The 26,480-nt window shown below is 50.0% G+C and overlaps 3 protein-coding genes across 4 annotated transcripts; all 3 read right to left on the bottom strand.

The window, feature by feature from the left end:
• Positions 1-725: 725 nt before the first annotated feature.
• UBE2G2 (ubiquitin conjugating enzyme E2 G2) lies at positions 726-16,429 on the bottom strand. 2 transcript variants are annotated; one of them, XM_042878487.1, is made up of 6 exons: positions 16,330-16,429; positions 11,159-11,194; positions 11,023-11,068; positions 5,796-5,914; positions 3,823-3,963; positions 726-2,079 (listed from the first exon to the last, which is right to left on the bottom strand). In XM_042878487.1, exons 1-6 carry the CDS (start codon positions 16,370-16,372, stop codon positions 1,967-1,969), a joined length of 498 nt encoding a protein of 165 aa, XP_042734421.1. In that variant the 5' UTR covers positions 16,373-16,429; the 3' UTR covers positions 726-1,966. The 2 variants fall into 2 exon arrangements, with proteins under 2 accessions (XP_042734421.1, XP_042734422.1); XM_042878488.1 differs by lacking the exons at positions 11,023-11,068; positions 11,159-11,194 and having other exon boundaries at positions 16,330-16,424.
• Positions 16,430-16,620: 191 nt separating this feature from the next.
• On the bottom strand, positions 16,621-18,798 carry LOC122183907 (small ubiquitin-related modifier 3). Its single transcript, XM_042878365.1, has 4 exons — positions 18,699-18,798; positions 18,453-18,581; positions 17,737-17,808; positions 16,621-17,316 (listed from the first exon to the last, which is right to left on the bottom strand). The coding sequence occupies exons 1-4, from the start codon at positions 18,717-18,719 to the stop codon at positions 17,254-17,256; spliced, it is 285 nt and encodes a 94-aa protein (XP_042734299.1). The 5' UTR covers positions 18,720-18,798; the 3' UTR covers positions 16,621-17,253.
• Positions 18,799-19,403: 605 nt separating this feature from the next.
• LOC122184033 (PTTG1 interacting protein) lies at positions 19,404-25,034 on the bottom strand. The gene is made up of 7 exons (XM_042878556.1): positions 24,938-25,034; positions 23,578-23,630; positions 22,318-22,426; positions 21,374-21,476; positions 21,199-21,264; positions 20,828-20,874; positions 19,404-20,142 (listed from the first exon to the last, which is right to left on the bottom strand). Exons 1-7 carry the CDS (start codon positions 25,032-25,034, stop codon positions 20,099-20,101), a joined length of 519 nt encoding a protein of 172 aa, XP_042734490.1. The 3' UTR covers positions 19,404-20,098.
• Between the last annotated feature and the right edge of the window lie 1,446 nt (positions 25,035-26,480).

Below are 26,480 nucleotides of genomic sequence, written 5' to 3' on the forward strand. Positions count from 1 at the left end.
AAAGCATCCCCAGTGTTTTACTCGCATTACCACAAACTCTTCCACTCCATTGGCCCACAATGAAACTGGACTCTTGACCAGCTGTTTACCCATGAACTTACTCAAATACATTTGCATGTAGTTATCAAAGGAAAAAACATAATCACTTTATTTTCAGAATACAGACTAAATCCCACTGTAAAATAATGAGCAAACACACACGATTAAAACACTCTGCACTTAAAAAGAGCCTCACTTTGCCATGTCTGCTGAACACAGCATTTGCTCTGCAGTGCACACAGCTCTCCAACAGCAGCTGAGGTACTTGCAGGAGCTACACTTCATATATTATAACCCCCAAAACCACTCTCATTTTGCATATAAATGCTACATTTTCCTGTATGCCTTGAAATACTAGTTAGGTACAATACTATCTTGTCATCTCTGCTCCCATGTTACGCTGGGTCCACCTTGCACCCTTCCACCGAAGCGACAAGAATTACTTCTACAGGGCTAAGCTCAGCAATACAAACTTTAAAGATGAGAAAAGTGGCAGCCAGCAATCTGCAGCCTGTGAATAAGCAGCATGTGCAGCACGATGTAAATACTGACAAGTTCAACACACACACACATGCACACAATCTCCTCCATTAAGCTTTCTGCACAGCGCAGCTCCTTCCATTCCCAAGCTTCTCCTAGAAGAACAGTCCTTCTCAAACGTAGCTCATTTAAAACAGCCAGCAAAATTTGATTTCACATGCCATCAATGGGCGTTGCTGCTTGTAATAAATTGGAGAGGATTTGGCTTTAAACAAGAGACTCACTTGCAAAGGTCACCAGTGGCTCCCAAGCAGCTTCACAAAGCATTGCAGGTCATCTCCTGCCACCAGAAGTGGCCTACAGTGTTCTGCCCTTTTAAACAAGCATCTTACCATCCTCCAGAGAACAGAACTGAGGTTGCCTGTGACTCCTACTTAAGAGCATTCAGCATAAAGAAGCATTGCAGTCCATTTTACAAAACTCATTGGTGGCAAAGGCTCCTTCACCTGAAAACTGGGTGACCTGGGCTGTGGTGGCAAAGGCCAGCGATGCCTCATTTTCTGAGCGTCCAAATGGCTACAGGAGAGAAGAGCTGACCTAACTGCAGAGATATCTTACATCCCCCATGGAGCAGGAACAACCTCATTGCATTTTCAGGCTGCAGATGACATACCTGGGGCTCACAGTGAACCCTGTATGTATTTAAAAACTCAGTCTTTACATCTTGCACCTCCAATTGAATGTCATGTTTATACTGAATGTCTTCAAGGACCAATAAAGCAATTCTTGGGCTTTCTTCCAAGCAAACCCAAACTCTAAGGCTCAGTACAAATTCACAGTGTAACGCAGGAGTACCAGCCAGTTGCTGGCAATGACCACGTGGATCTTCAAGTTAGATGGTGCTGAATCACTTCCTATGTTAAACCATTCTGTCTACAACCCTCTTTTATAGCTTCTCTGGTTAACCACTCTTCAAATCAGTTCTGACTGCAAACGCTGTCCTTAACTTAGCTGGTATAATAAAACTAATAATTATTTTCTGCCTACTGGTGTTCCCAATGCAATGCTGCCTATACAAATGCAAAGCTAACTCCTCCAGCAGGTCATCTAACTAAGGCTGTTCTCCAATAGCAGATTGACAGAAGCGGGCTGCAGATTGCAAAGTTTCCAAGCTTTCCATACCATGAAGTGAGGTAGCAACAAAGAGCCTTTCAAACAGCACTGTTCCCATTATTTTCCCCAGCAAAAAATCCCTTTCCCATACAATTTAGTGAGTAAACTAGAGGCTTCTGTGCAGCAGCGGAAGCAGAAAAGAGATGGCAAATAAATAATGAAGGATAAGAACTAGACCAATAGTTTTGCAAAGTTTTCCTTTTTGGTACCAGCACTGAGCACTGCTCTTTTTCAGGTGGAGAGAAATACAAAACATTTCAGTCTTTTTGTGAGCTTAAAGTCCAAGTGACTTCTGCACAATCTGCTTGGCAATTTTATTAAATTGTTCTCTGTCTTCCCGCCACATCTTGGAAGCATCTACATTGGCTCCACTTTCATCGTTTGGCTCTGAAACGAGAGAGATGGAAAGGTCTGTGGGCAGGCAGGGGACTGAGCAACATCAACTCATTTCTTCTGCAACGTCTCTGCACCGCCTCTTCCCTGTGGCTCTGGTATACTTCCCCTGCTCAGCACCATTAAAGGAATTACAGTTGCAGCTGCTGGACTCCCTAACAGTTCTCATTTAACTGATCACAAGAGAGCATGGCAGCAAGGTAGGCTTCAGGCAAGAAACAAGTGGTGGAGAAAGACTGTTTCACTTTGCTGGGGAGCTGAGCCCCAACATGCTGACAGAGTACCACTGTGTGTCACCAGCAGTGCTGTCAGAGGTCTGTAAAACTGCACAGGGCTCCTTGCTACACATTTGTTCTGGTTCTGTGGCTTCACAAACACAAAGCCCCACAAAGCAGGCCACCCAAACAGGCTCTGCCCCTCTTCTGGATGGTTTGTTCTATTAAAAAAAAACAACAACAAACAACACAAAACTCAACGTAAAATGCTTTCATTTCTGCAATATCTTTCATCTGAGGATTTCAAAGTGCTTTACAAAGTAGACTAAGACCCTGCAACTCAAACACTTCTTTTTGTAGAGAGGTAAGCTGAGGCATGGAACTTTTCAGGTTCACGGTCAGCATGCAGCAGGACAACTGTCATGGGATTATACAAGCCACTCCAAACATACTCCACTCATTTTGTTTCCCATTCTGGTCCAAATACACAACTCTACACTACCCTTAAAACCCAACAGTCAGGATAGATGCACAAGACACTCCATTTGGTAAATTCAGGTTTGCTCAGTTAGCAGATCCACAGCTGAGAGCTTGCCAGCAGCCTGGAGGAAGATGACAATTGATGTTTTACGCTAAGTCCTCCAAAAGCCATGGGGAAAACAGGATCAGAGAACAAGAGAGACCATATGATTCCCCTGTAGAGCAGTCTAGGTAAGGTTGTACAACAAGCCATGTTCCTGGAGGGCACAGGGAGCCCAATGAGGCACTAGTCTTTGGACAGATTCCATCAGCAGGTTGCTATTTTGAAGTTGACACAGTCACAGATAAAAATCTTTTGCATGTTCTTTGATCAGCTTTGCTGCTTCTAAAACCTAAACCTTCATCATTCCAAACTGATTCTTGGGGACAAGCTTCTGCCTTCTCAGGCAGCTCAAAGCACTGTCCACAACGTGCAAAATATCCATCAGGAAGATGAGCATGAGAGATCTGATCCATAGTTCTTGCAGGATTTAAAGTAAGAAGTTGCACTGACTGTTTTCACCACACTCTGCTTCTCAAGAAGGCTTCCTTTATTTCAGAGATGGCAGAATGGGGTGCATTTCCCAGGTTGCCAAACAAACAGAAATCAGGGAAAGTGGCTGGGAATAGAGGCCACGGACTCCTATCTAGCATACTGATTTATCTGCCTCTTAATCCTTCAGTTGCTAAAGCCAAATCCATTACTGCTTTGTGCAAGAGCAGCTGAACTTCAGGACCCATTACCTGACCATCACCCTGTGCCTGGCTGCTGCTGACCAGAAGGAACACGGTGCAGTTGTCAGAAAGCTGGAAACCCATTTACTAATTCAGTATTTTTTTTTCCCCAATTATTTTAAGAAAATTGGTTTATTGATAAATAAATATTAGGGCTTTAAATACTCTGATTGCTGCCAAGTAGCTTAAGTGCAAAAATGCAAGAAGCTTTAGCTATGTATCAAGCAGAAGCTAGCTGAGCTCCTGCTAATAAAACCCCAGCCCTTACCTGCCAGCATGCTAACGACAGACAAGAGGATCTTTTCCACACTCTGCACAGGACTCCACCGCTCAGCACTGCTCTCATATCCCATGGGATCATCCCCAGGAGCGTGAAGAATAGAGATGCAAACTCTCCCATCTGGGTAAACTGTGCAAGAAGTACAGGGGATTAACTGTTACTCTAAGGAAACACTTGGCTCTTCTAGATATTTCAGGCTTTGCCTACATATGACTGATACAGACTCAGTTTAAAATTTCCTGTTGCAGAAAACCTAAAGACAAAAATCTAATAAAACTTCTCAAAAACAAATTTACAAATCATCTTCCCCAAGGAAAGCTTGCTGGAAGCACTCAGATCACTTAGCAACCAACAAGAGGTTCCTTGGAAAAGTAAGAGCTGCAGCCTGGTGGAACAAGCCCAGCATTAGTGCACAGCCAAGTAGGTCTAGTCCTACTTAAATCTAGTCCTGCTTAAATTACAGGGTAACAGTCCTACATCACTGAATGCATGCTGGAGTCCTCCATTGGACCATGACAGTAAAAAAGAATAAAGCAAACTTCTCTGCTGCTTGTGACCTTGAATTTTCATTACCATGACCCAGCGTCATGGAAATGCCCACGTGTAGCTGAGTCAAGCTGCTTGGGCCTCCAGCAGCCCACCCCCTCCTGGCTATGCTGCTTTCTGTGGCACAAAGCAGCTCCTAGCACAGATCTGCAAGCCAAGCCCAGAGCTAGAATCACAGCATACTGCATGGATGCAGATCTGCCCCAGCAAGAAGTCTGGGTGAATTAGCCCAGCTGGAGCAACAAAGTGATTTGGCCGTGCAGTTTCCATATGCCGACAGCTGCTGCAGATGTCAGAGCTGCAAAGGTGACACTGAACTGCCTCAGGCACTTGTGCACAGTTCTGTGCTGTCATGTGCAAACATGTGCCCCCCACATGAGAACAAAAATATGGGCTTGTCTGTGGATTAAATGGGCAAGAATCTGTGTCAGTAGTGCTTTGGGAAAAGTTAAAGGGACTTCAAGTAAATGCAAAATTCCTTGGAATAAGATAATAAATAAATAGCTTCCCAGCGGAGACTAAGAGTCGCATTGTACAAGTGTCGGAATGCCAGCTGAGAAGGAAACCCTAGGCAGCAGGGCAGTGTTTGCTGCTTATTGTTCTCAAGTGGCAGAGGCCTAATAGCCTCAAACATGGGACCAGCTCATCAAATCTGGGTGATGACAACAATCTCATCACAATCCATGCTGATTTGGTAGATGCATTCACAATTGTACAGCAAATGCCAGCACTGACTCCGGAAAGTCGTGCTCTGGGTTGGAAGGAGCTTTAAGGTTTTTATCAGTCCAAAGAAAAAAGTTGTACTCATTGTTACTTCAATTCCTTCCCCTTAAGTCCCAAGAGACATAAAGCTGAGACGTTGTCCGCTCTGGATTTGCAGCAAAAAGGCCAGCAAAGTGTTGAGTATTGAGGCCTACAGATGTACCAGCTGCATGGACAGAGCACCCTGGACTTCAGAAAGATCATGCCTTTGTCAAATGGGGAAAAAAAGTCATGCTGCCAACTAAAGCTGCATCCAGACTTTGGTCAATATGAATAAATTTTCACCTAAAACAAAACTACTTAAAATACAAACCACAGAGCAACACTGGAAAGAGTCTGTATTGTTTTACTAAATCTTACATTGTGTACAAAACACTTCTGTTTGTTTATGAAGTAGTTACAAGTATTCCTGGAATGATCTTCAAGGCAGTGGAACTGTTGGAGTCTATTGGGCTGTTTAACATCATAAGGTGTGTAAGGACTAATGTGACAAAGAGAGAGCGATCCTAGCAAAGAGCAGCACTGCTGTGTAGCTGCTCACGCCTACAGACAGGGAGAGCACCATTCATCCCTGAGCCAGGATGCCTGCTCTCTCTCAGCAGAAGCTGTTTGTTTATGGTGTAAAAGCCCCCTGCTCCCCATGCAGCACTCACTGTTTGGATGGAACATCTCACACGTGAACCTCATCTTCGGAGGACTTAGAGGATAGTCAAGTGGGAAGCTCAGAACAGCAGGGAAAACCCCGTACTCGAAACAGGTATCTTCAGGACCCCTAGAAAGAGACAAAAAGAGATTCACCTGAGTTACGTGTATTTCTTTCACCAGCTTCTTGTCTAATGAGACGTCTTAGGTTTGCGTTATATCATCTACTCCAGAATACTAAGAGTTAAAACGCTCTCATCCCACATCTCATAAACTTAAATCCAAATTTGGGGTTTGGGAGGGAATGGGGGGAAAAAAAAAAATAATGAAAAAAAAAAAAATCAAAGCTTGCACACTAAATTACTAGGAAGGTCACAACATGGCTTAATTAGCAGGGTGTGTCTGGCTATAATTGGAGTATCTGGCTCCAAGGCATGTTCCAGGATTTGAGTGTCTGCACGTCAAGAGAAGGCAGAGGCAGGTGTGGGACTCCCGTGCCTTTGAAGATGCTGTTAGGCTGCAGAGACAGAGATGTCAAATGCTGTAGCTCAAAAAGAGCTTATAAAGCCTAGGAGGATTCCAACAGCCAGTATCGAGTGCAACCACACCGTGTTTTGTAAAAATAAAAACGCAGCCCAGGGACCAAAACTGCCAGATGCAGGACAGCCCCATGCTTTGCAGACTTCAGGCATTTAGCTTTCCCTCCCTCAAATGTATACAGAGAAGAAATAACTTCATCAAGGCTCCTGCAGAAACATTTCCTTCTTGTGTTCAGCATCCAGTTCAAAGCACAATCAGGTGAGCATGCAGCTATTTTATCCTCTCTACACAAAACGTTTTTGGAAGGTAAGCAAAAAAGTTTACTTGACATGATTTATTCCAACTAGATGAACCCCCTGGAAGTTATAAAACAAACTCCATCTCCCCTGATTGGTAAGATCAGGGAAAAGGCTTCGTCACTTAATGTCTCAGCCAAGGAAACCTCCTGTCTTCACTAGACAGCTTTTGAAATGAGGATTCTATTGCCTGGGAAGAAAGATTTAGGAATATATTGGTGCCTGCACCTCCCAATCCACCAACATGTTCTCCATGCCAGAAGGAACAAAAAATCTCAAAGCCAAATGGTCAAAAGCTTCATCCAGTTCAGATTACATTGGTGATCTACAGAAAAAGAAAATGGAGGCAGGCAAAACCTAAAGCCCCACAGAGGATCACTGCTAAACTCTGCAATTCAGAAGGCTTGGCTGACAGATAAACACAAGACCTCAAGTGCTTTAAACCTGAACATTGACTCGAGGTGAGATTAGAGAAATGCAGCTATGCAGGATGAGCTGAAGCATCTCAACCACGTATGCTTCCTTTTCTGTCTTCTCCTTAAATTTAGTCAGGATTCAATATTCACATCTGAGGGCAAACTGAATGCATTTTTTCACAAGTATTTTAATTCCAGCTGCATTTTCAAGGCTTATTGTTGAACTTCTAAGAGTATGTACATACAAGCATTGAAAAGCTGGTGGGTGTCTTCTGTTCTGAGAGCAAACACACAGCCTTAAGGGCTCTTCTGTCAAATACATTAACCCAACATGCTCCATTTTAGGCCCTGCATTAAGAGAGCACACTGCTTTTGTTTCAGCCATTCACTGCTGCCAGGGTCAACTTCAAAGAAATTATTTAAGTTAATCCAAGACAGCGTTTGCAACTACAAAACACACTGAAGACCACAATGGTTAAACTTGCTGCTTCCAGTTCTAAAAGGATTATCAGCAGGGCCAGCAAGGCAAAACACACAGTCCTTCTGCAGCCACACTGCCTGCTCCGTAGGAATTTCACAGCACGTCACATTTTCAGGACCTCTGTGCCTTCTGCAGGGATTTTTCCTGAGCTTCTCCCTCTGATAAGGATTTCCCCAAGAAAAGCTCAGAGCACAGCAGTGGCATCCTCCCCGTTGAGCCAACAGGCCAGCAAACATCCCTTTTCCCATGGGATGCCCTTCTGCAAATTTTCTGCTAGGGTCAGAGGGAACTTGTCACCTGCAGGTGATACATCTGACTCAGCACTGCGATCTAACCAGCCTTCCTTATCCTCTGCCTGCATTTGTTTCTTTCCTTGCCTGTCTTGCTCCCAGCAGCTATGGCAAAGACATCGATACAAATTCCAGAAGTTAACAAAAAGTTGCACTATTCCTGCAGTGCCTGTGCTAAATGTAACTATGCTGACTCCAGAAAAAAAATCAGAAAAAGTCATGCCAGGAACAATTCCTGCCATACAAGACATAATATGAGATTCTGAACTCCGTGAGCTTGATGTTATTTAGGCAAGGGAAAAAAAAACCCAAGGGCAGTGCCTGCCAAAATAGGAGGGAAAATTGAAGTGATAACAGCGATTAATGCCATAACCATGGCTTCAAGTACATTTGTAAGTGGTTCCTCAAAAAGAGGGCGAAAAAAGACCAAACCCCACAGTCATCAGATGCTGAAAAGGGGAATTCCATGCTAGAGGACAAAACTTGGTCTCGAAATGTTAAATTCATGAGCTTGCATAACATAACACAGTCTGTCAGACCTCACGCAGTGTCAAGCTGATAAACTCCATTGACGTGCTGGGGCTATTTATCACCAGGAAGGAGGTTCCCGGCTGCAAAGGTTTGGTTTCTGTAAATACTCCCATCAGCTACTGTTTGATGCCTTATCAGAAGGGCACACTGAACACCAGGCTGTAAGCTTTCACTGTTCAGAAAAATTACCATGTTGTATTCCAACCTACAGCTCTAATCCATAAGCCTAAGAACTGTCCTATCATTCAGCCACGTCAGTGCGGAATGTTTATGCTCAGCATTTATCCAGCACTGCTGCTGCAGGCAAGACCATCAGGAATACAAACAGTATTGTTACTTATTATATTAAAAGAAAGCCTTTTAAAACAATCTCTGGGCCAAGCTTCCAAGCAGTCTCTGTAACATCACCCAGCCCCCCTATAGACTGATAGATGGGCAATGTCTTTTCCTCTTAACTCTCTTTTTCTTCAGTTTTGTTTGTGATGATGTACTCTAGCTTTCTCAAAAGCGTGTGGAGAGAAGAATATTTTGCTCTCTTTTCATCACTACAGCACTTATCTACATTTTGCATTTCATCCTTCTCAAATGTAAGTCAGCCTTACTTTAATCACCTCATCTGCACTTCTTTCAATCCCACAGTCTCACACAGCACATTTGAGATTACAAAACACTCAAGAACATTATCACAAACATAAACAAGTTGTGTAGCTGTACTCAAACATGTTTACCAATAGAGTATTGTAAAGAGATTAAAGTAACCCAACCTGCTTAGAGTAAACTTGTTTCTATTGTACCACAGCTTCAGAATTTAGCAGATCTTAGAATATGATTTTATTATGACACACACACAATTCAGAAACTAAAAGCACCTCCGCCTCTCATTTAGCGCTGACAAAGACCTGAAGCTCAACACTCAGCACTTTAAAGGGCTTGCAAGTTTGCAAGTAGATCCTCTGCTGTTTAAGCATTTGTTAGGAAAAACAACAGAAAAAAAAGATATTTTCTAGGTAATAAATCAAATAAAGAAGTATCCTGTGTGCCCCCCATGAAAGCTGTCATCAACCACAAAATCTCTGTTACTAGAAAGTAGCGATGGACAGGAATTTCCTTCCACATTCCAAGAGCAATAAATCCTCTGGGGTTTCTAAACACCAAGAGAGCTTTCTGAGCTGGCAGTAGGTACATCACAAAACACATGTTATAGAGAAGTGGTAACTGTCCCACTTACAGAAAGAAGAGTAAGATTCCATGGTTGCCTAAGGTGACAGGTTTTGACTGTAGTCATCTACCTCATTCCATGACTGGTGTTTATCTTCAGGAGACTGAGCTCCCAGGAGGTGCAACCTGTTCATCACAGGATGCCCTGCTGCAAGCAGCTCTGTGTCAACCCACGAACGAGCAGTGGTAATCCAAATCTCTACCAAGGATTAAAATAACTTAGAGCCTCATGCTTGCAAGAAGGCAGGATCACCCCCGCAGCTCGTACAGAATAGGTGATACACTACAGCTTGATAGGAATGGCATTGTTTGTGTGCCAGCTGCTTTTCCACCCTTGGACAACAGTGTCCAAGGGGTCACGCACCATGAGGAGCCATGCTGAAAGCCTGCCCTGTGCCCAGCCCCAAACAGGGTCAGCAAACACTGCTCCTACCAAAGAGCACAAGAAATGCAGTGTGGATTAGCCCTACCGACAGGTTATCAGCTGCAGGACTGGAACTTTCTCATCTCACTGTTAGGTGTCACGTGTATAAACTGTCAGACCTGTTCCTTCCCCTTCAACAACTCTGTAGAACTTTTATCTTGTAAGAATCACCAGGCACCCAAAACTCCCCAAAGAAGGATGCAGACAGCATGAGTAAAGCAGCAGAAGCGAGAGAGGACTTGTAGGCTGCTGGGTATGACCCTGTCTTTTCAAGGTAACTTCAGCTGTGAACAGCTGTACCCAACAGCTCAGGAGCAGAAGGATGCAGCCTTGGAAGAAGTCTGTCAGCCCCCAGAATACAGCAGAGTGATCAGAGCTGTTCACCAGCAGAAGAGTTCTACAAGGAACCACCACACCCAACATCTCCTCAAGAGCAGCTGTTCCATGAAATATAAAGAATTTGAAAAGATTTTTAAAGCGTTGTTTTGCTGTTGTGTTTTTTGTTTGTTGGTTGGTTTTTTAATTTCAGTGCTAGCTCAAATCAATCCTCTTTCAATTTCCCTACAAAAAAATTTGAATAGTAAGTCAACTAATCTTAGACAATGATTTTTTTTTCTCCTATCTCTGATGGTCTATCTGGCCATTTTGCTCCCCTTAAAACTTGAGGAAACCTGTCCTGTATTTGCAGTTGAGCAATGTTTGTGTGGTCTACAAGCAATTTATGGTTTCCTGCAGTGCTTGTATACACAATATATCCAGTGGAGCCTGAATGATGACTCTTGTAAAATCTGCAAGTTACATGCCAAGTGTTTCTTATTATGGCACCTGCATGACAAATCATCACTTCAGCTGCCCCGTCACACTGTTTAAATTCCAAATATAATTTCCAGTTTGAATCAGAAAAGAAGTTTCCAGCCAGAGATAGGCCAAAGTCAATGTAATGCAAAACTAGGAAGATGTTTTTTTAAATATTCTTGTTCTCCCAGAAGGTACTCATAGAGCACAAGAGCTGTTTTCAGAGAAAGAGGCAATATTGACTCACATAATCAGAGCTTCCCACTCAAAGAAGTTTTCCTCGTTCATAGGACCTAAGAGGAAAAAAAAACATGAAACGATGCTCAGAGCTGTCAGAAAGTAAGGCTCCAACTTCACAGTGCACAAGCTGGTTAGCATCTCACCTGCTACTATCCCTTCTGGTGGGTTCAGGGTCAGTTCTATAAAAGAAAAAGGACAAGGAATGTTAACACAGCCTGAGGAAAGCACAGGAGGAATCTTCTGGCTTTGCTTTTCTGGGCAAGTTTTGCCATCCAGGAGGTCAATGCAAGACAATTTTCTAAGCAAAATGACTGCAGAATCATGGAATGGTTTGGGTTGGAAGGGACCTTAAACACCATCAAGTTCCACCTCCCTGCTGTGAGGGGCTGAACACAGTGCTTCAGGTGGGGTTCACGAGGGCAGAGAGGAGGACACTGCCCCCCGACCTGCTGGCCATGCTGCTTTTAATGCAGCCCAGCATGCAGTTGGCCTTCAGGGCTGCAAGCACACACTGTCCCAAAACAGACCCAAGGGACAGCACATGGACATGGGGCTTCTGACCACAGCAGTGAGTGCAACCATCCAGCTAACTCATCATCCACTGGGCAGTCCATCCATCACATCCATATCTCTCTGTTTCAGAGACAAGGACATTGCCTGAGGTCCTGTGCTCTTTCAAGATCTCAAAGCTTGTCTTCCCAGTGGAAGAAAACTGGGAAGGAAGGCAAAAAAAAATCTCTTTTCACAAACACGGGGCACTGTGCTACTGGGTATAAAGGTATACACTCAACAAACAGGTTGTACTGCTACAGCCTATTTGCACCAACTTAGACTTCACAGCACGTCCACATAAAACCCAAAACAACACTAAAAGGTAAAGGAGCAGAAGCAAAGAGATAATGACAAGTGCCTCTGTGCTGCAGACCTAAACCATCTCGCCCCGTGCGGCCTGGGAAGTGCAAGTTGAAAAGAGACAACAGCACAGCTGTGGATGCACACAGAATGCTGACTGACCCACCCTTGCTCTGTATAGGAAATGGATGCAATTCCCAATTCATCAGTGAACTTCTACCAGCGACTCACACCACGCAAACACCAACCACAGAGCACCACATGCATTCTGCAACCTGAAAACAAGCAGCAACGCATCACCAGGGAAGATGAAAAGCCACGAAGGGCCGCATGAGAGGCTTAACCTAATTCCTGCTAGGCTGTAAGCGAGAGCTGTGGGTAACGCTGCACAAACCAGAGCACAGATTTGTGTCTCAAAGTGGTGATGGATTCAAAAGCCATTGAGATACGCTGGCAGGAAAGACAGCAAAACCCTCTGGCTCACTCAGATTGCCATCAGCTTCGGCACAGATTCAAGTTCAAAAGAAGAGCAGCAGATGGAGGTCAGTCCCAGGGCTGAACACATCCTGAACACGAGAACAGGGACATTACAGAGCGGGTTTTTCCAGCTTGACAGTGGGTCTGCAGCAGCTCTGCTTGTAGATGGTTCTAGGCAGATGGAGGTGTCAAACCTGGGAACTCCTGGAGCTGTTTTGACCCATATTGGGGCTCTTTTTTTAAGGGAAAACAAACAAGACCCCGCAGTTCTGTTATTTCCCACGACTTCCCCTGAAAATCCAGGGAGCTCTGATATTTCAGACCCTAAGCTGGCGGGGCTGGACGTATGGCAGCTGTGCTGAGGGATTCTGTACAGCTCTCCAAGCAAAGCTGGGTGCTGGGAATCACGAGGCAAAACCCCAGAGCAAGGAACCTGCAAGGTGATGGAAGCTCACTTCTTCTCTTCTCCCTGCTCACCTCTCCCCTTGGGCACCAGTCAGAGGTTTCCATCCTGAAGGACCAGGCAAGGCAGTAACCAGGCAGTGAACGGGCACAGGAGCTTTGATTTGGAGGAGATACTTAGGAAGAAGAAAGGCCTTTCAGACATGGATAGTCACATCCTACTGTATGGTTTGTCCAGAACCACTCTAAAGGAAACGGGGTGCACTGCATTCAAGAGCTGCAAAGCACGAGCTGCCAGGAACTGGCGTGGCAGCAGCTGCTTCAGTCCCATTGCAGCTTCCAAAATAGAAATCAAAATAGGACAAACACCCAATCAGCAGGATTCTGCTGGAGGCCTCTGAGAGGCTGGAGGATGAAAGGCAACGTGGCAAGGAGGAGAAAATGGAAATTCAGAAAAGGAATGCTAACAAAAAAAAAAAAAAAAAAAAGGTTTTGAAGAAGCAAACAAAAAGGCAAACAAAGGAGCAGAGAGGCTCAAGAAAAAGCTGAGGCTGGCAGGTAAAGGCACTGGGCATTCACACCCCAGAGGAGCTGCCCTGGAGTGTCCCAGGAGCCTGGGTGGCTGCAGGCCCTCTGCCACGCACATATGGTGAGTGCATGTGGGAGCAGCCCATGGCAGGCAGCCCACCAGCTGCCTCAGAACAATGCCTCTCTTCAGCACTGGGAGCACTTGGAGCAGTTGAAGCTTTGCATCCTCCACAAGGCATCCCATTCGATTTGCACGGCGGTCGTGCTGCACACAGTCAGGGGATTTGCTTCCAAATGCAAACACAATGAAGTCCCAGCTTGCAGCAGAGGAGCTAAGCCTTGTTTTAAAGCTTTGCTCTTAAGGCGAGACCGAATGAAAGGGAAAAGCCGGCACAACCAAAGTGCGGCGCTTCTGCTGGGAACATGGGACAGATTTGGGTGCACACAGGCTCAGTGCATCCGTTTCCATTTCACTGCCCCACCCCTGCTGCTCTGCATGATGCAGATCTGCCTTCTCCAAACCTCCCGGCTTTAACCCTGCGCTGCCCCCAGCGATACCTGCCAGGGTTACAACCCACCACTCAGGCACCTCTTTGCTTTTCTGTAAGGCGCATAAAACCAAACACTGCACGTCCTGTGCACCTACAGCTGCGACTGAGTGTTTCCCAAGTAGCCCGTTTTAGATTGAAAACAGACAAGATACCTTCAAGAGCATGCAGCAAGGAAATGATAAAGGCAGAAACAGCGGGTTTCCTTCCCTTAAGTCTCGCAAGCATAAGCTCCTATTGAGAGATACATTTTAGGCTTTAATACTGTTAAATATTCTAAACTGAGATTTTAACAAACATATACACCAGCAGGAATTACATGTTTTTTTATATCTGATTTTTGAAAGCTTTATCTACATGAGTATAAAAACACTTCAAAACATGAGACAGCAAACAGTCGTCAGCCTCCAAACATGCAAACAAAGCTCTAAATGAGGACAAAAACGAAATGAATCTTGCTGGTGCTCACAGCCACCTTCCCTTCAGCTCCACCTGGATGGGAAAACATTGCCATTTCACAGCACCTCCCAGAAGGAAGTAATGCTTTTCTGCTCTAGCAGGTTGAAAGCTCACACAGCATCAAGCATTTTTCACATACGGTAACAACAAACAGATTTAAACATGCACACACACACAGAAAATTAACAGTCAAAACTTATTAAAGAAAAAAAAAAAAAAGCAGGAAAGGAAAGAATCAGCAATGTGGTAAACAAAATGTAACCACCAGCAAGGCACCGACTGCCAAACATCTCTATCACAACCAGAAGTACATAAAGGGAAGAGGAGAGAAAGAAGGAAGAAAACTTCAACAGAACAGAACAAATTCTGCAAGGCTGCAGCTTGGCAGCCTGTTGGGAAGCAGCAGGGAGGGGCTGGGCTGTTTGGTAGTGAAGCTGGACAAGAGCACCCACCAAATACACGACCCCAGCCATGAAAACAGCACAGGGCCACGCAGGCGACCACAGGAACCAAAAGCTCTACTTTACTTCTGGAATTCAGGTGTGCAGAAGGAATACTGTGCCCTCAGCCACACTGCATTATTTTGCCTTTCACAACGCTCTATCCAACTACTGTTGGGAAAGCGTAAGAGAGGATAATAAACAAGATGGTATCTCAGGTCACGTCGAGTGCTGTACCAGGACAGCATGCAAAGAAGATTCATGGCATGCCAGCCTGGAGCATTAAGTAACTTCCTTTTAGAGGTTCTTTAGTTAGTATCAGTTTTCTCTTAGCAATTCATTCGTGTGTGGAGCTTCCCAGTAACAAAGTATCAGAAGTACTTCAAAGGCTGAGGGGACTCACACAGGAGAGCAGAAAGGAGCAGAGACCAGTCCTGCTGTGGCTGGTTTTTGGGTCAGCACTTTGTGGTGACAACAGAGAAAAGTAGTGTGTCTAGGACACCACGTCAGCAGGTCAAGGGCTGGCTGTCATCATCAAATAGGTTAGAGCTCATGCCCTGCAGGATACTCCAGGACCAAGCACAGGGTTTTGTCTGAAAACATGTACTCAGAAATACTGTTTGGTACAGACTGAAGCCACCAAGGCGAAGTGAGAACCAGCTCCACATCCCTGAAGAGCAAACAGCCTCCATATAGCATGAAGCAGGCAGCCAGTTCTTATGTCCAGTCCTTACAGCTCAACAACATCCTCCACCCAACAAATAGTGGGTTTTCCCCTACCCTGTTGCCTTTTGTTATGTAAAAAGCTGGAAAATGACAGACCAAAACCAACTAAACAAAAAGCAAACTGCCTATCTCTCAAAGGAAAGCCACTTTTGGTCAACTCATGGAAGCAAGCTGTTTGTGCTGGCAGAAACACCCTGAGAGGGCCCCATCCTTCCAGCATCGGGCACCAGCAGCTCCCGAGTTCGGCAGAGGCTCCCGGCTCCCTCTGGCGGGGCGAGAGCAGCAGTGGCTCCCCTGGCCCCGCTGTCTGCTAGCCACAGCTCATCCAACTTTTACACAAACAAGCCGAGGTCATTCCTCAGTAAGATGTATTTAAATGCATCCATCAGCTGCACACACGTTCACCTTTTTGAGTCGTTTTGGGTTTTGTGTTAAGATGCCGGTAAGTCGTGCTCGCTGCCGTGGAGCTGTGCCGTGCCCACCGCCCCGTGCTGCACAACCTCTCCCTGCCCCCAGCCGCCCCTCCCCAACACAGCTCCACTCCGTTCCCTCAGCGCACAGCTCGGCGCTGCCCAACCGCTCCCCGTGAGGAGTTGCAGCCGCCACGAGGGCTCCGCTCAGCTCCCGTGCTCTGGGCCGAATAAACCACAGCCCTCAGCACTGCTCACACACACGCCGTGTCCACAAACTCTTCCCCACCTCCGCATCTCTGAACCCTCTATCGCAGCCGCTATTCGGAGATCAGCCCCTCTCGGCCCCAGGCAGCCTACAGGCACTGAGGCCGCCCCGCCTCCCGCAAGACCCCCAGCCCCACAGCCAGCCCTCTCCCGAGCCCTGCGCCCCACACAGCTCGCAGCACCACGGCCCGGCCTCGCTACTCACGCTTGTACTCAGCCATCAGCCGCTTGAGCGCTGTGCCCGCCATAGCGCGGCCCGCAGCGCCCCGGCCCCGCGCCGCTTCCGGGCGGGCTGGCGGGGAGGAAGAGGATAGGGGGCGCGCTAGCGCTCCGCCTCTATGGTGCGAGCCGAGTCCTCCCAGCGCCGGCCGCGAGCCGCGCAGGCGCAGTATCACCACCGACTTGTGGGCGGGGCCGAGAGCCGCGGGAAGCGCGAGGCACAAAGCGCGCCCCGCCTGCTCCGCTCACCCCAACGCCTGATTGATGACACTTCTCGTTTCTGCGTTAAAAAAGTATATTTCAGACGACTTTATCAAATCATGACAAAGCACATGTAAATCTGCAATATTTCAAACTCTGACTCCATACGAAGCATTGCATCTGCACGTACAGACTTCGTGTCGTAGGTTTCCCAGTAACTGTTTGCAACGCACACTTAAATCAGCATCTTTTTCCTCCTCTTCGGCATGTTTTAAAACAAAACAACAAAACTTGTAAGCTTGTGATCGGCATGAAGATATACTGAATTATTTACAAGGTTAGGATGGAACAGAAGGGCAGGACCGACAGCCAGGAATGCACTCCATGTCCTCAAACACGGACGGATATTTAGGCCACAGGTTTAAAGGAAAAAAAGGAAACAGCAGACAGACAACGTATATTACTGAATCAGAACTTAAATCAAATGGGCCCAATTTAAGATATAGATTAATCCCTGCAGATACTGTTTTGACTTGCACACGCAGTACGTCAAAGACAACAAGCAATTTTGGTAAATGTCCTCTAAGGTTTCGAAGAATCCCATGTGATTGGCATGTTCATTTGTTTACTATTTAATAGCAAATCCAAGGACAGATGAGAGCGAGGTGCAATGAGCCTGGAAGGCCTCCGCTCCAAAGGATGGCATGTCTTAGCACAGCCCACCCGTCTGCTGCTGGAATACATCAATAGTGTCTTCATCTTCCATCTCCAGCTGTGAGGTTGATACAGAGAACACAAGTTCACAACCACAAAGTTACAGAGTTACACAGGTTTCAAGATCTCTATTTCAAACCAGATTTAGAAGCTCACCCTCTAAAAGCAACAACCTGTCACGTGTTTCTTCTGCTCCTCACCTCAGGCCTCATCAATGCAAGAAAACCCCCAAATTCTCAGCACTGATAGAGCTGGCAGCAGCTACAGCACTCAGCTTCACTCCCAGCTTTAAGCAGAAGTGGGACAGAGCTCAAGAGCTCTGCACTTCCTCCAGGTCCTGTCCTGCCCACAGCAGCACACAGGTGCCAGCATGTTTGGCACCACTGCTCATACAGATCTCCCACCCCAGCCAGGACAAAACAGGGAAGAAACTGAAGAAGCATTTTATAGCCATTTGCAGTAAAATCATCTTTCATACCTGCGCAGGTGTGTCTGCTTCATTAATAGGTTGTCCGTCAAATCTGAATCTGATCTGCCTCATAGACAAACCCTGCAAATTTATAGAGTAATACATGTGAGAAACCATCCTCTTAGTTTTGAATAAAATAAAACAAAAAGCATTCACTGATTCGCTGTCAGAACGGATAATAACAAAATTAAGATTTAAAGAACATAAACAAATGGGAAACTTCATGCCTCTGTTGCGGTGCAAATGGAGAGAGCAGAGTTGCTCAATGGATGCTGTGCTGCTGCTGTGGCAGCAAGGGCTCTGCAAGGAGCAACGGTGCTGGGCTGCACCTGGCTCTGACCCACAGCACCGTGCTGCTCTGCACGGCGTGCATGCGTGCGCGAGGGCCAGCCGTTCCTCATAAGGAGAAATGAGAGGCTTTAAATTCATTCAGCAGCCAACACTCCCAACACATGCGTAGAAGCCCCCTGCTCACAGTGCCTGCTCACACCTCACACAACTCCTGCTGGGCACCCGCTCCCAGTCCCGACCTTCCGATGAAGACAAGGACCCACGCCGTGTTTGAGGCACGGGATGGGGCCGAGCCTTCGGTGTGGGGAAGCAGAGAAAGGGCCCCACGTGCACCAGCAAGGCAGAGAGATGCCGGCGGCCCGAGCTTCCCTCCAGGAATGTGGCGCACGGCAGGGATGCAGTCGGCCCCAGCGCCCGCGGGGCGATGCGCGCACCTGCCGCTCGCAGTAGGCCTTCATCAGCTTGCTGAGAGGCGTGTGCCGCTTGATCTTGAACTGCACGACGGAGCCATCCTGCCCGGCCACCTTCAGGTTGATGTGGTCGTTCTCTGTCTTCACTCCTTCCTAGGAAAAACCGGACGGGCGGAGATCAGCGCACGGCGAGGCCCGACCCTCCCCCCCTGCTCCGCCTGCGACCCGCCCCGCGCCCGCCGAGCCCCCGCCGCGCCGCGCCGAGCTTACCTTGGGCTTCTCCTCCGACATGGCGGCAGGACGGGCCCAGAGGGTCCGGTAGGGGCGCGGAGGGCCCGGCCCGCGCGCTGCCTCCCGCCTGGCTCCCGCAGCCGCCGCCAACCGCCCGCAAGAGAGCGCGCTCAGCCGCGCCCCCGCCGCCCCGCGCCAGCAACGCCGCGCCCCGATTGGCCGCCCGGCCGGTCACGTGAAAGGAAGGTGGGGGGGGGATGAGCGATCGCGCGCAGCTCGGCGCCTCTAGAAAGTGCGTCACGGAGTGGCGGAAGCGCCGCGAGCGAGGGGCGGAGCTCCGAGGGAGGGAGGGGCGAAGCACGGCGGCGCGGGCCCGGTCTTATGGCGCCCCCTCGCGGGCGTACCGCAAATATCACCCCGCCCTCAGGACCCGTGCCTGGGGCTGCAGAGTCCGCGCTTTCTGCGAGCGCCACGTGTGCCGTCAGCCCCACTCGGCTTTGTCACAAAACGGCATCAGTGGATGCTACCGCATACACGCTGGGCTCTTCTGTACTGCAAATCCACTCTAGCCCCGTGTAAGTCCCCATCCTGGGTTCCTCACAGGACATAAACACACAGCCCTGTGCCCAACTCTCCCTGCTCAAAAGAAACTCAATCCTACCCCTGCCCATTGCCATGATGGCAACCCAGGCCCAGCTGAGAGCCACACTTGTGTGGAAGCAGAATGAAGCATTCACACAGGGATAGTAATCAAATCCATTTAATACATCTTTACCATACTGCATATGCATCAGAACCCTACCATATTGCTATCAGTAACAGGCACTGAGCCCAGGAGATGATCAAGAAAGGCACAGAGGTAGAGGGGCTGTGAAGGGACCCTGGATTAGTTGCAAGTGAAATGTGCATGTAGGCCTGCCCCCAGAGGCCCAAGGCAGCTAGAAACCAGTGCTGTGAGGGGGTGCTGGTATGTGGGCACATGCATGCAGCTGGAGACAGCCAGGCTGCCCTCTGAGTCACTTCCACGCAGAGGGAGACGACAGCCTCATGCCACACATACCCAGCTTTGCATGAGGCAGGAGAAGGAAGACACGCTGGGCCACTCAGGACCTCAGCCAGGCACCGTGTTGCATTGTGCTGGGCTGCCACCCCCAGCTGGGTTAAGGAGGAGTGTGAAGCCCAGTGCTACTGCCACCAAGTTGTCAGGCACAGAATGAAGTTTCAGCCTGGCCCAGCACTGCAGCTGATGGCTGGCTGCCTCAGCACAGCCTCTGCAGCAAAAGCCCAGGGCAAGCTGAGAACTGGAGTGGGGAATGGGGGAGTCACTGAGCAGGGCTCGTGGCAGCACGTTGCACCATAGGGGTCTTCTGGAAAGTGACCCAGAGTGAGGTGGGTCTATAAGGAGGATGCATTTTCCAGGTGTGACAGATCCAGAGAGGCTAGTTCTCAAATTTTGCATAAGGGTTCTCCTCCTTGAACAGGCCTGGAAGAAAAGAGAGTCACTGAGACCCCCAGGAGTAGCACTCACTGCTCTGGGTGACAATTCTTTGCCAACCATCCTCTGCTCACTCTCCTGTTCTAGAAACACATACCAGCGTCTTCCTGGAAGACTGTGCCCACACCACCCCCATCACCTATCCCTCATGGGATACACACCAAGCACTGTGTTCAATCCTGAGCCCCTCACTACAAGGAGGAAGTGTGTCTGGAGGTCAGCAGAGCTGTGAGGGGCCTGGGGCACAAAATGTGATGGGGAACAGCAGAGGGAACTGGGATGGGTCAGAGAAGAGGAGGCTCAGAGGAGACCTCATTGCTCTGCAACTCACTGAGAGGAGATGGTGGTGAAGTGGGGAAATCACCTCTGTTCCCAGATTAACAGCAGTGGGATGAGAGGTAATGGCCTTGAGATGCACCTCAGGTTGGATATTAGGAAAACATCATCCCCAGAAGTAGTGATGAGGCATTGGGAAGGGATGAGCTGCACAGGGAGGTGGAGTCACCATCCCTGGAGTTGTTCAAGAAGAGGATAGATGTCACACTAAGGGACACAGTCTAGAGTAGTCAGAGACATGGGTTGATGGTTGGAGTAGATGTCAGTGCTCCTTCCAACTTTAAATGATTCCACAATTCTAAAGCTTAGTGCTAGCTGCTAGTGCAAGCCACTGTACCGTATTTTCTTCGGATTTCATCATGCCGTGACTTCATCTCTGCTCTCCTGCAAGAAACAAACAGGAAAGAAACCACAAGTCAGTGACCAGCAGAACAGAGCCAAGGAGGAGGAGCTCCAGCTCCCCACTCGCTCTCAGGCTGGGAAGCTCCATGCCAGCAGCTCTGCTCAGAGCCTTCAGGCTGCTGGTCTCCCTGCAGCCCCCCTCCCACAGGGCAGGAACTTCAGGGTGCATACACACCACCATCACAATGCTGCACCCACAGATCCCAGCAGGGACTCTGTTTGCAGCACAGACCCTCATGCAGAGGCTGCAGCACCATGCAATTGGCACAGCACTGGGTCAGCAGGCACAGGGCAATGAAACCTCACCTCTCCTCCTGGCGCACTCGCCTGCGCTCCCGCTCCCGGGCGGCTCGCTCATCCTCCTTGTCTGGCCTGCAGCAAAAAAGAGCCCATCAGCCCACACTGACCCACCTCCAGCAGCCCACAGCTGCACCTTAGGGACTCTTTGAGAGAACTGGGCACAGCCCGCTCCAATACTTGCTTTTTGCTCTTTTTCTTACAACAGCAGCAGCAGCAAACAACCAGCATGATGAGGATCATTCCACCCACCACAGACATGGCAATGATCAGGGCTTCAAAATTCACTGCAAGATGCAACAAAACACACTTAGCACCCCAGCGTATGGCTGCCTGCTGACAACCATGCAGCTCCTGTCACTGGGAGCATCAGTTGCTGAACTTGAAACAAGCATGCCAGCCTGAGAAAGCAAGACAGACATCATCTACAGGTGTGCTCAGTGTTGGCACCAGCATGAATGCACCAGGCATGTTACTGCCAACCACAGTGTGCTGCAGAAAGCAGCTTCATGGCTCACCCGAGGCAAGGCTGCTAGGCTGGAGGCCAGGTACTGGAAATCAGCAGCAGTAGGCAAGAAACCTAACCATGCTTTTCACCTCCAACAGGAGTTTCTTCACCAGCAGTACCCCCAAAATGCACAGCTCTGCAGGGCAAGCCAGGGCTTCACATCACCCTGCCCAGTGACGAAGGCCGCAGTCACACACCACAAACACAGCTCACAGCTAATCTCCTGGAGGACTAATCACCCCTGAGGCTCGTTTTGCAAGGTAAGGAATGTGTTCTTCCACAATGAGACCTTTTATGAAGCTACTTGCACACAAACTAGTATTTCAGGGTCTTACACAAGGTTCAGGAGAGCACACAGCGGTGCTCACAAAGAGCAGACTCTCCCTCTGGGTGGTGTGGAAGCAGTTCTCACTCCCCCACAGGCAGTGAGGACAGCCCAGCCTCCAGAACAACAGCTGGCCACAGTTCAGCTGTGCTGCACCATGGGGACAAGTGATGGAAACTGAGCCCCAGCTTGTTCCCCTACCACCCCGCTCCCTAAAACCCAGGCTCTGTCCATGCACCAGCATGCCACTGTGGCCCAAAGGAGACACCAAGCAGACAGGTCTCCCTGCACTCACCCCAGCAGACACCCCAGCGTGCAGAGCGGAGCTCACAGAGATCAGCAGATGGGAGGATCCTCCGGACAGGGTATGGCACACACCTCCTGCTGCTGGCACACCACAGGCACTGCAGCATGCGAAAGCACAGCATTACTGCCAGGTACCATGCTCCTAAGTACCACAGCTACCACCATTCTGTTCTGCAGCAGGTTCACCTCAGCAGAGAATGCAGGTTCAGGGAATGGAGATTTCCACAGCAAGTAAAGATGCTGAGAGCACTTCTACTGGCTTGCAAGGAAGGAGTAAGCATTAAATCCTTTGTGTTCATTCTGCCCAGCTTTTTAGGGACAGAAGGCCTTTGAAACAGAACTTGGTACAGAACTGCTGGTACAGAAGATGCCCACCTGTGCCATCACTGCTTCCTCCCAGCCAGACCAGCTGCAGTGCCTCCACACAGCCAGCTCCAGCCCAAGAATCAGAATCCCTACAGCTGAACTTGAGCATCTTAGGGATATTTTCCAGTCCTAACCCACACCACCGTGCCCAGCAACCATGTTCCTCAGTGCCACATCTCTGGATCACCTCCAGGGATGGTGAATACCACAACCTCCCTGAGCAGCCACGCCAGTGCTGCCCACAGCCACCAGACCAAGTTGCTTGGCTTTGGCCAGAACTTCCTGGCCAAGTCAGCAGTGAGGTCTGTCTCAAGCCCAAACTTCCTGCTTTCAAGGCTGAGTGATGGAGGAGGTTTGCAGGAGAGCACACAGCCTACAGCTGCCACCCTGGCAGCCTATCCTGCCCCCACACACCTGCGGTGGGGCTGCATACATCAGGAACACCAGGAGGAAAGCTAACTGTTTCAAGGCTAAGAGACCTCTGGAAAGAGCCTACCCTGATCTGCTGCATGCAAGGCAACCTGCAAGAGGTGAGGGCACTCAATCAGCAAGCATCTGCTCATTGTGCTGGGCAGTCAGGTGCTCCAGCATTCACAGGACTCACCTGAGCACAAGCAGCAGCGCACATTCTTGAGGAGGAACCCAGCATATTAAATGACTCAAGCAGCACACCATGAGACTCAAGCACTTTCTAGCAGCCACTCCCTGAGCACCAACGGGCACTGGTCCTCACGCTGCCACGAGCAGATGGGTGGTACTCACAGTGTGCTTAGGGCAGGGACAAAGGAGCTCCAACAGGGGAAAAGCTCTTCACACAGCCCCCCAAAGCACACACTATGCTTCTGGACATTAGGGAGAAGTCAGAGTTACTCCTGCTACTTACAGTGACATTCTTCAGGCACTCTTCGCAGCTTCTGTTTGTATACTGCTGACATTCTGTAGAAAAAAAAGAACAGAGCGAGACACCTGAGGAGCTTGTCTGTGTTACAAGCTCTGTGCTCCTTGGAGCCTGTTTTTGTCCCCACATTGCAAGGACCTGCGCCCTAGGACATGCTGCCACGCATTAAATGTTGCTCCCAGCACTGCAGGCGTACCAACAGACAGCCTGCTGCATCTGCAGCAGCACCTTGGTTCTGGAGACAGATGCTGCCCCATGCCCTCCAGAAGCCACCTGAGCTACAGGAGATCAGAGCTGATTTCAGCAAGACCCAAAGGCAAACCCAAGCCTGGCCCATACTGACACAAAGCACTGAGCTGTTGGCTGCTCTGGATAGCTGAGCAGTGCTACCATGTGGCTGTCCAGAGACCTGCTGGGCAAGGACAGCCTGCACAAATCCCCTACCACTGGGTGAGAGGTCAGCCCAGTCAAACAGAACCCAGACAAGGAAGTTGCTGCGAGCAAAAGCAGTAGAGGGGCAGAAAGGAGCAACTGCAGCCCCACAGCAGAGCAGCCCCCCAATAACTGCAGCATGAGGAGCAATGCTTCACAAAGCCCCAGTCCTGAGTGCCCCAAGTGTGTGAGGAGCAGAGCTGCATGCTCCCCTTGCAGCTGGGAGGAAGCCTCAGCTGCGGCCAAGTGTCAACAGCCGGTCACATGCTCCGCACAGCCCTCCAAACAACCCAGCGATTTATTAACACTCAGATAAGGCTGTTTATGCACGGTGGAGAGGCTGAGATTGCACGCTCCGCACAGCCTGCAACGCTCTGGGAAGCCGCATCCTCCCCATTTCCCCAGCCAAGGCCGGGAAACCATCACAGTCATTGGGTTGCCTCTGCCCGTTTGCTTCCAGGCCGTTTGGAATCCACCCTTTTGCCCCAGGAGGCGATCGGACGGTTTACCACTTCCCCATCAGCACCGCTCTCCCTGGAGCATTCCCCTTGGGGAAGCTGCCAGCACTCCCAACGCCACACCACCCTCACGGCTCTGTGGGATCAGCCCAGGACCCCAAACCCTGCGGCTACAGCCCCTTGCCACCGCAGCAACCCAGCCCCCCGCAGCGACAGGCGTCGTCTCAGCCCTCGCCAGCCACACAACGCTTCCCGACCGGGACCCTCCAGCTCACACTTGGTCACACTCTGCTTTCGGCAGCTGAACGGGAGAAGGCTGCAGTCACGCCGCTCCCACGCGCAGCCGCTTCCCGGAGCGGCCCCAACCCGGGACCACCGCCCCGCGGCACCTCCAGGACGGGCCCGCGGGATCAGCGCAGTCCCCACCCGATCCCCGCGCCGTTCCCCCCGCTCACCTCCCGCCGCCTCCCGTTGTTGAGCGGCGGCCGCGAGGAGCAACAGCGGCACGACGAGCGACGCAGCGCACAGCCGCAGCGCGGGCGGCGGGGCCATGGCGGCACCGGCACACGAGGGCGGTGGGGCGGCCGCCGCCTTTCTAGAGCCGTCGGGGTGGGGCGGGACCGACGGGGGCGTGCCGGGGGCGGCCCCGAGCCGTTCGGCACCGGAGCGCGGAACGCTGCGCGAACCCCACGCGTGGCGGCGGCGGGGCGAGGCGCGTCCCCGCTGCCGCCGTCCGTCCCCGCGGCGCCGGTCCGAGCGCGGTCCCGCCACGCGTGGACGCCGCCATACGGGTTTGGTGTCGGCACGGGGGGGAAGCGTTCGGGGGCTTTTTCACGGAGTTGATCTGCTGCGATGGGACAGAGAGGTGCTTTCCGGCATCCCCCGGTTCGCCCCAAAGACCTCGCTTCGGCTGGCGGGTTGCCGGGTTGGAGCATCACTTGCCACGTTTGTGACGTCGTTCCAGCCCACCAGAAAGCAAAACATGGGGGAAAAAAAACCCAAATTCTATAGCTTGAACACGTGGCATCGTGCCTCTGCGCCGCTGGCTTCGTCACGGAGCTCGTTGCCCGCTCTGGAGGCTCCAGCGATGTGTTCCCGGTGATGGAGTCCCGCTGGCTCGGAGAGGTCTGCCAAACCGCGCAGCAGGCGGAGGTGCAGGGGAGGGGGGATTTGGCAGCTCCGAGGGAGAAACGTGGGGCCCCTCACATGGAGCTGGCGGGGAACCACGGCTGCCCCGAGGCACAGGGGCTTCCTCGGGAGGGAGTGGTGCTGGAGGCTGGATGGCAGCGGTGCCACCCATGTGCCTACCAGTGCCACCTGCGTCCCCCCCAGCACCACCCAAGTCCCCTCCAGTGCCACCTCTGCACCCCCCAATGTCACCGTATCTCCTTAAGTGCCACCCCTTTGCCCTCCGGTGCCATCACTGAGGGTCAGGCACAGCACGTCCCCTTTTGGGGAGCTCCGAAAGCAACCGGGAGGGGAGCAGCTCCCGTCCTGCTGTGTGCCAGCGGGGCCTTCCTGTGCACTCTCCTTATTTGTCGATGAAAGGTATTTTTGCCCCACTTAAGATGGCCTCAAGTGGTTTCCAAGGCAACAGTGCTAAAGTCATCACTGCCATGGAAACCCTCTCTTTGGCATAATATAAATATTTTCCTTGTGGAGGGAGGCTGGATGAGTGGGCGATGTGCTATTTTCTAGTGCTCGCTGGCTGCAGCAGGACAATCTCCAGGAGATGGGGGGGCCAGGGAGGATAAAATTAGCTCAGCACGGCGGCCGGCGATGGAGAGGGAGGCTGCCAGCATTGCGCTGGGGCTCTTGTGTCTCAAAAAGGGTTACTCTGCAAAGAGAGAAAGGAAAAATATGTCTGAGAGGGCAGAAGCCACTGCATCCATCATCAGGGCCATGTGGGAGCTGGGCTTTCCTGACAGAGATGCTGCTCCCATCCCACAGATCCCATCCTACAGCTCTCATCCCACTGCTCCCATCCCACTGTTCCCA

The sequence above is a fragment of the Lagopus leucura genome, unplaced genomic scaffold, assembly GCF_019238085.1.
Source record: "Lagopus leucura isolate 7727_CA_CO unplaced genomic scaffold, USGS_WTPT01 Super-Scaffold_100021, whole genome shotgun sequence".
Classification (NCBI taxonomy): Eukaryota; Metazoa; Chordata; class Aves; order Galliformes; family Phasianidae; genus Lagopus; species Lagopus leucura.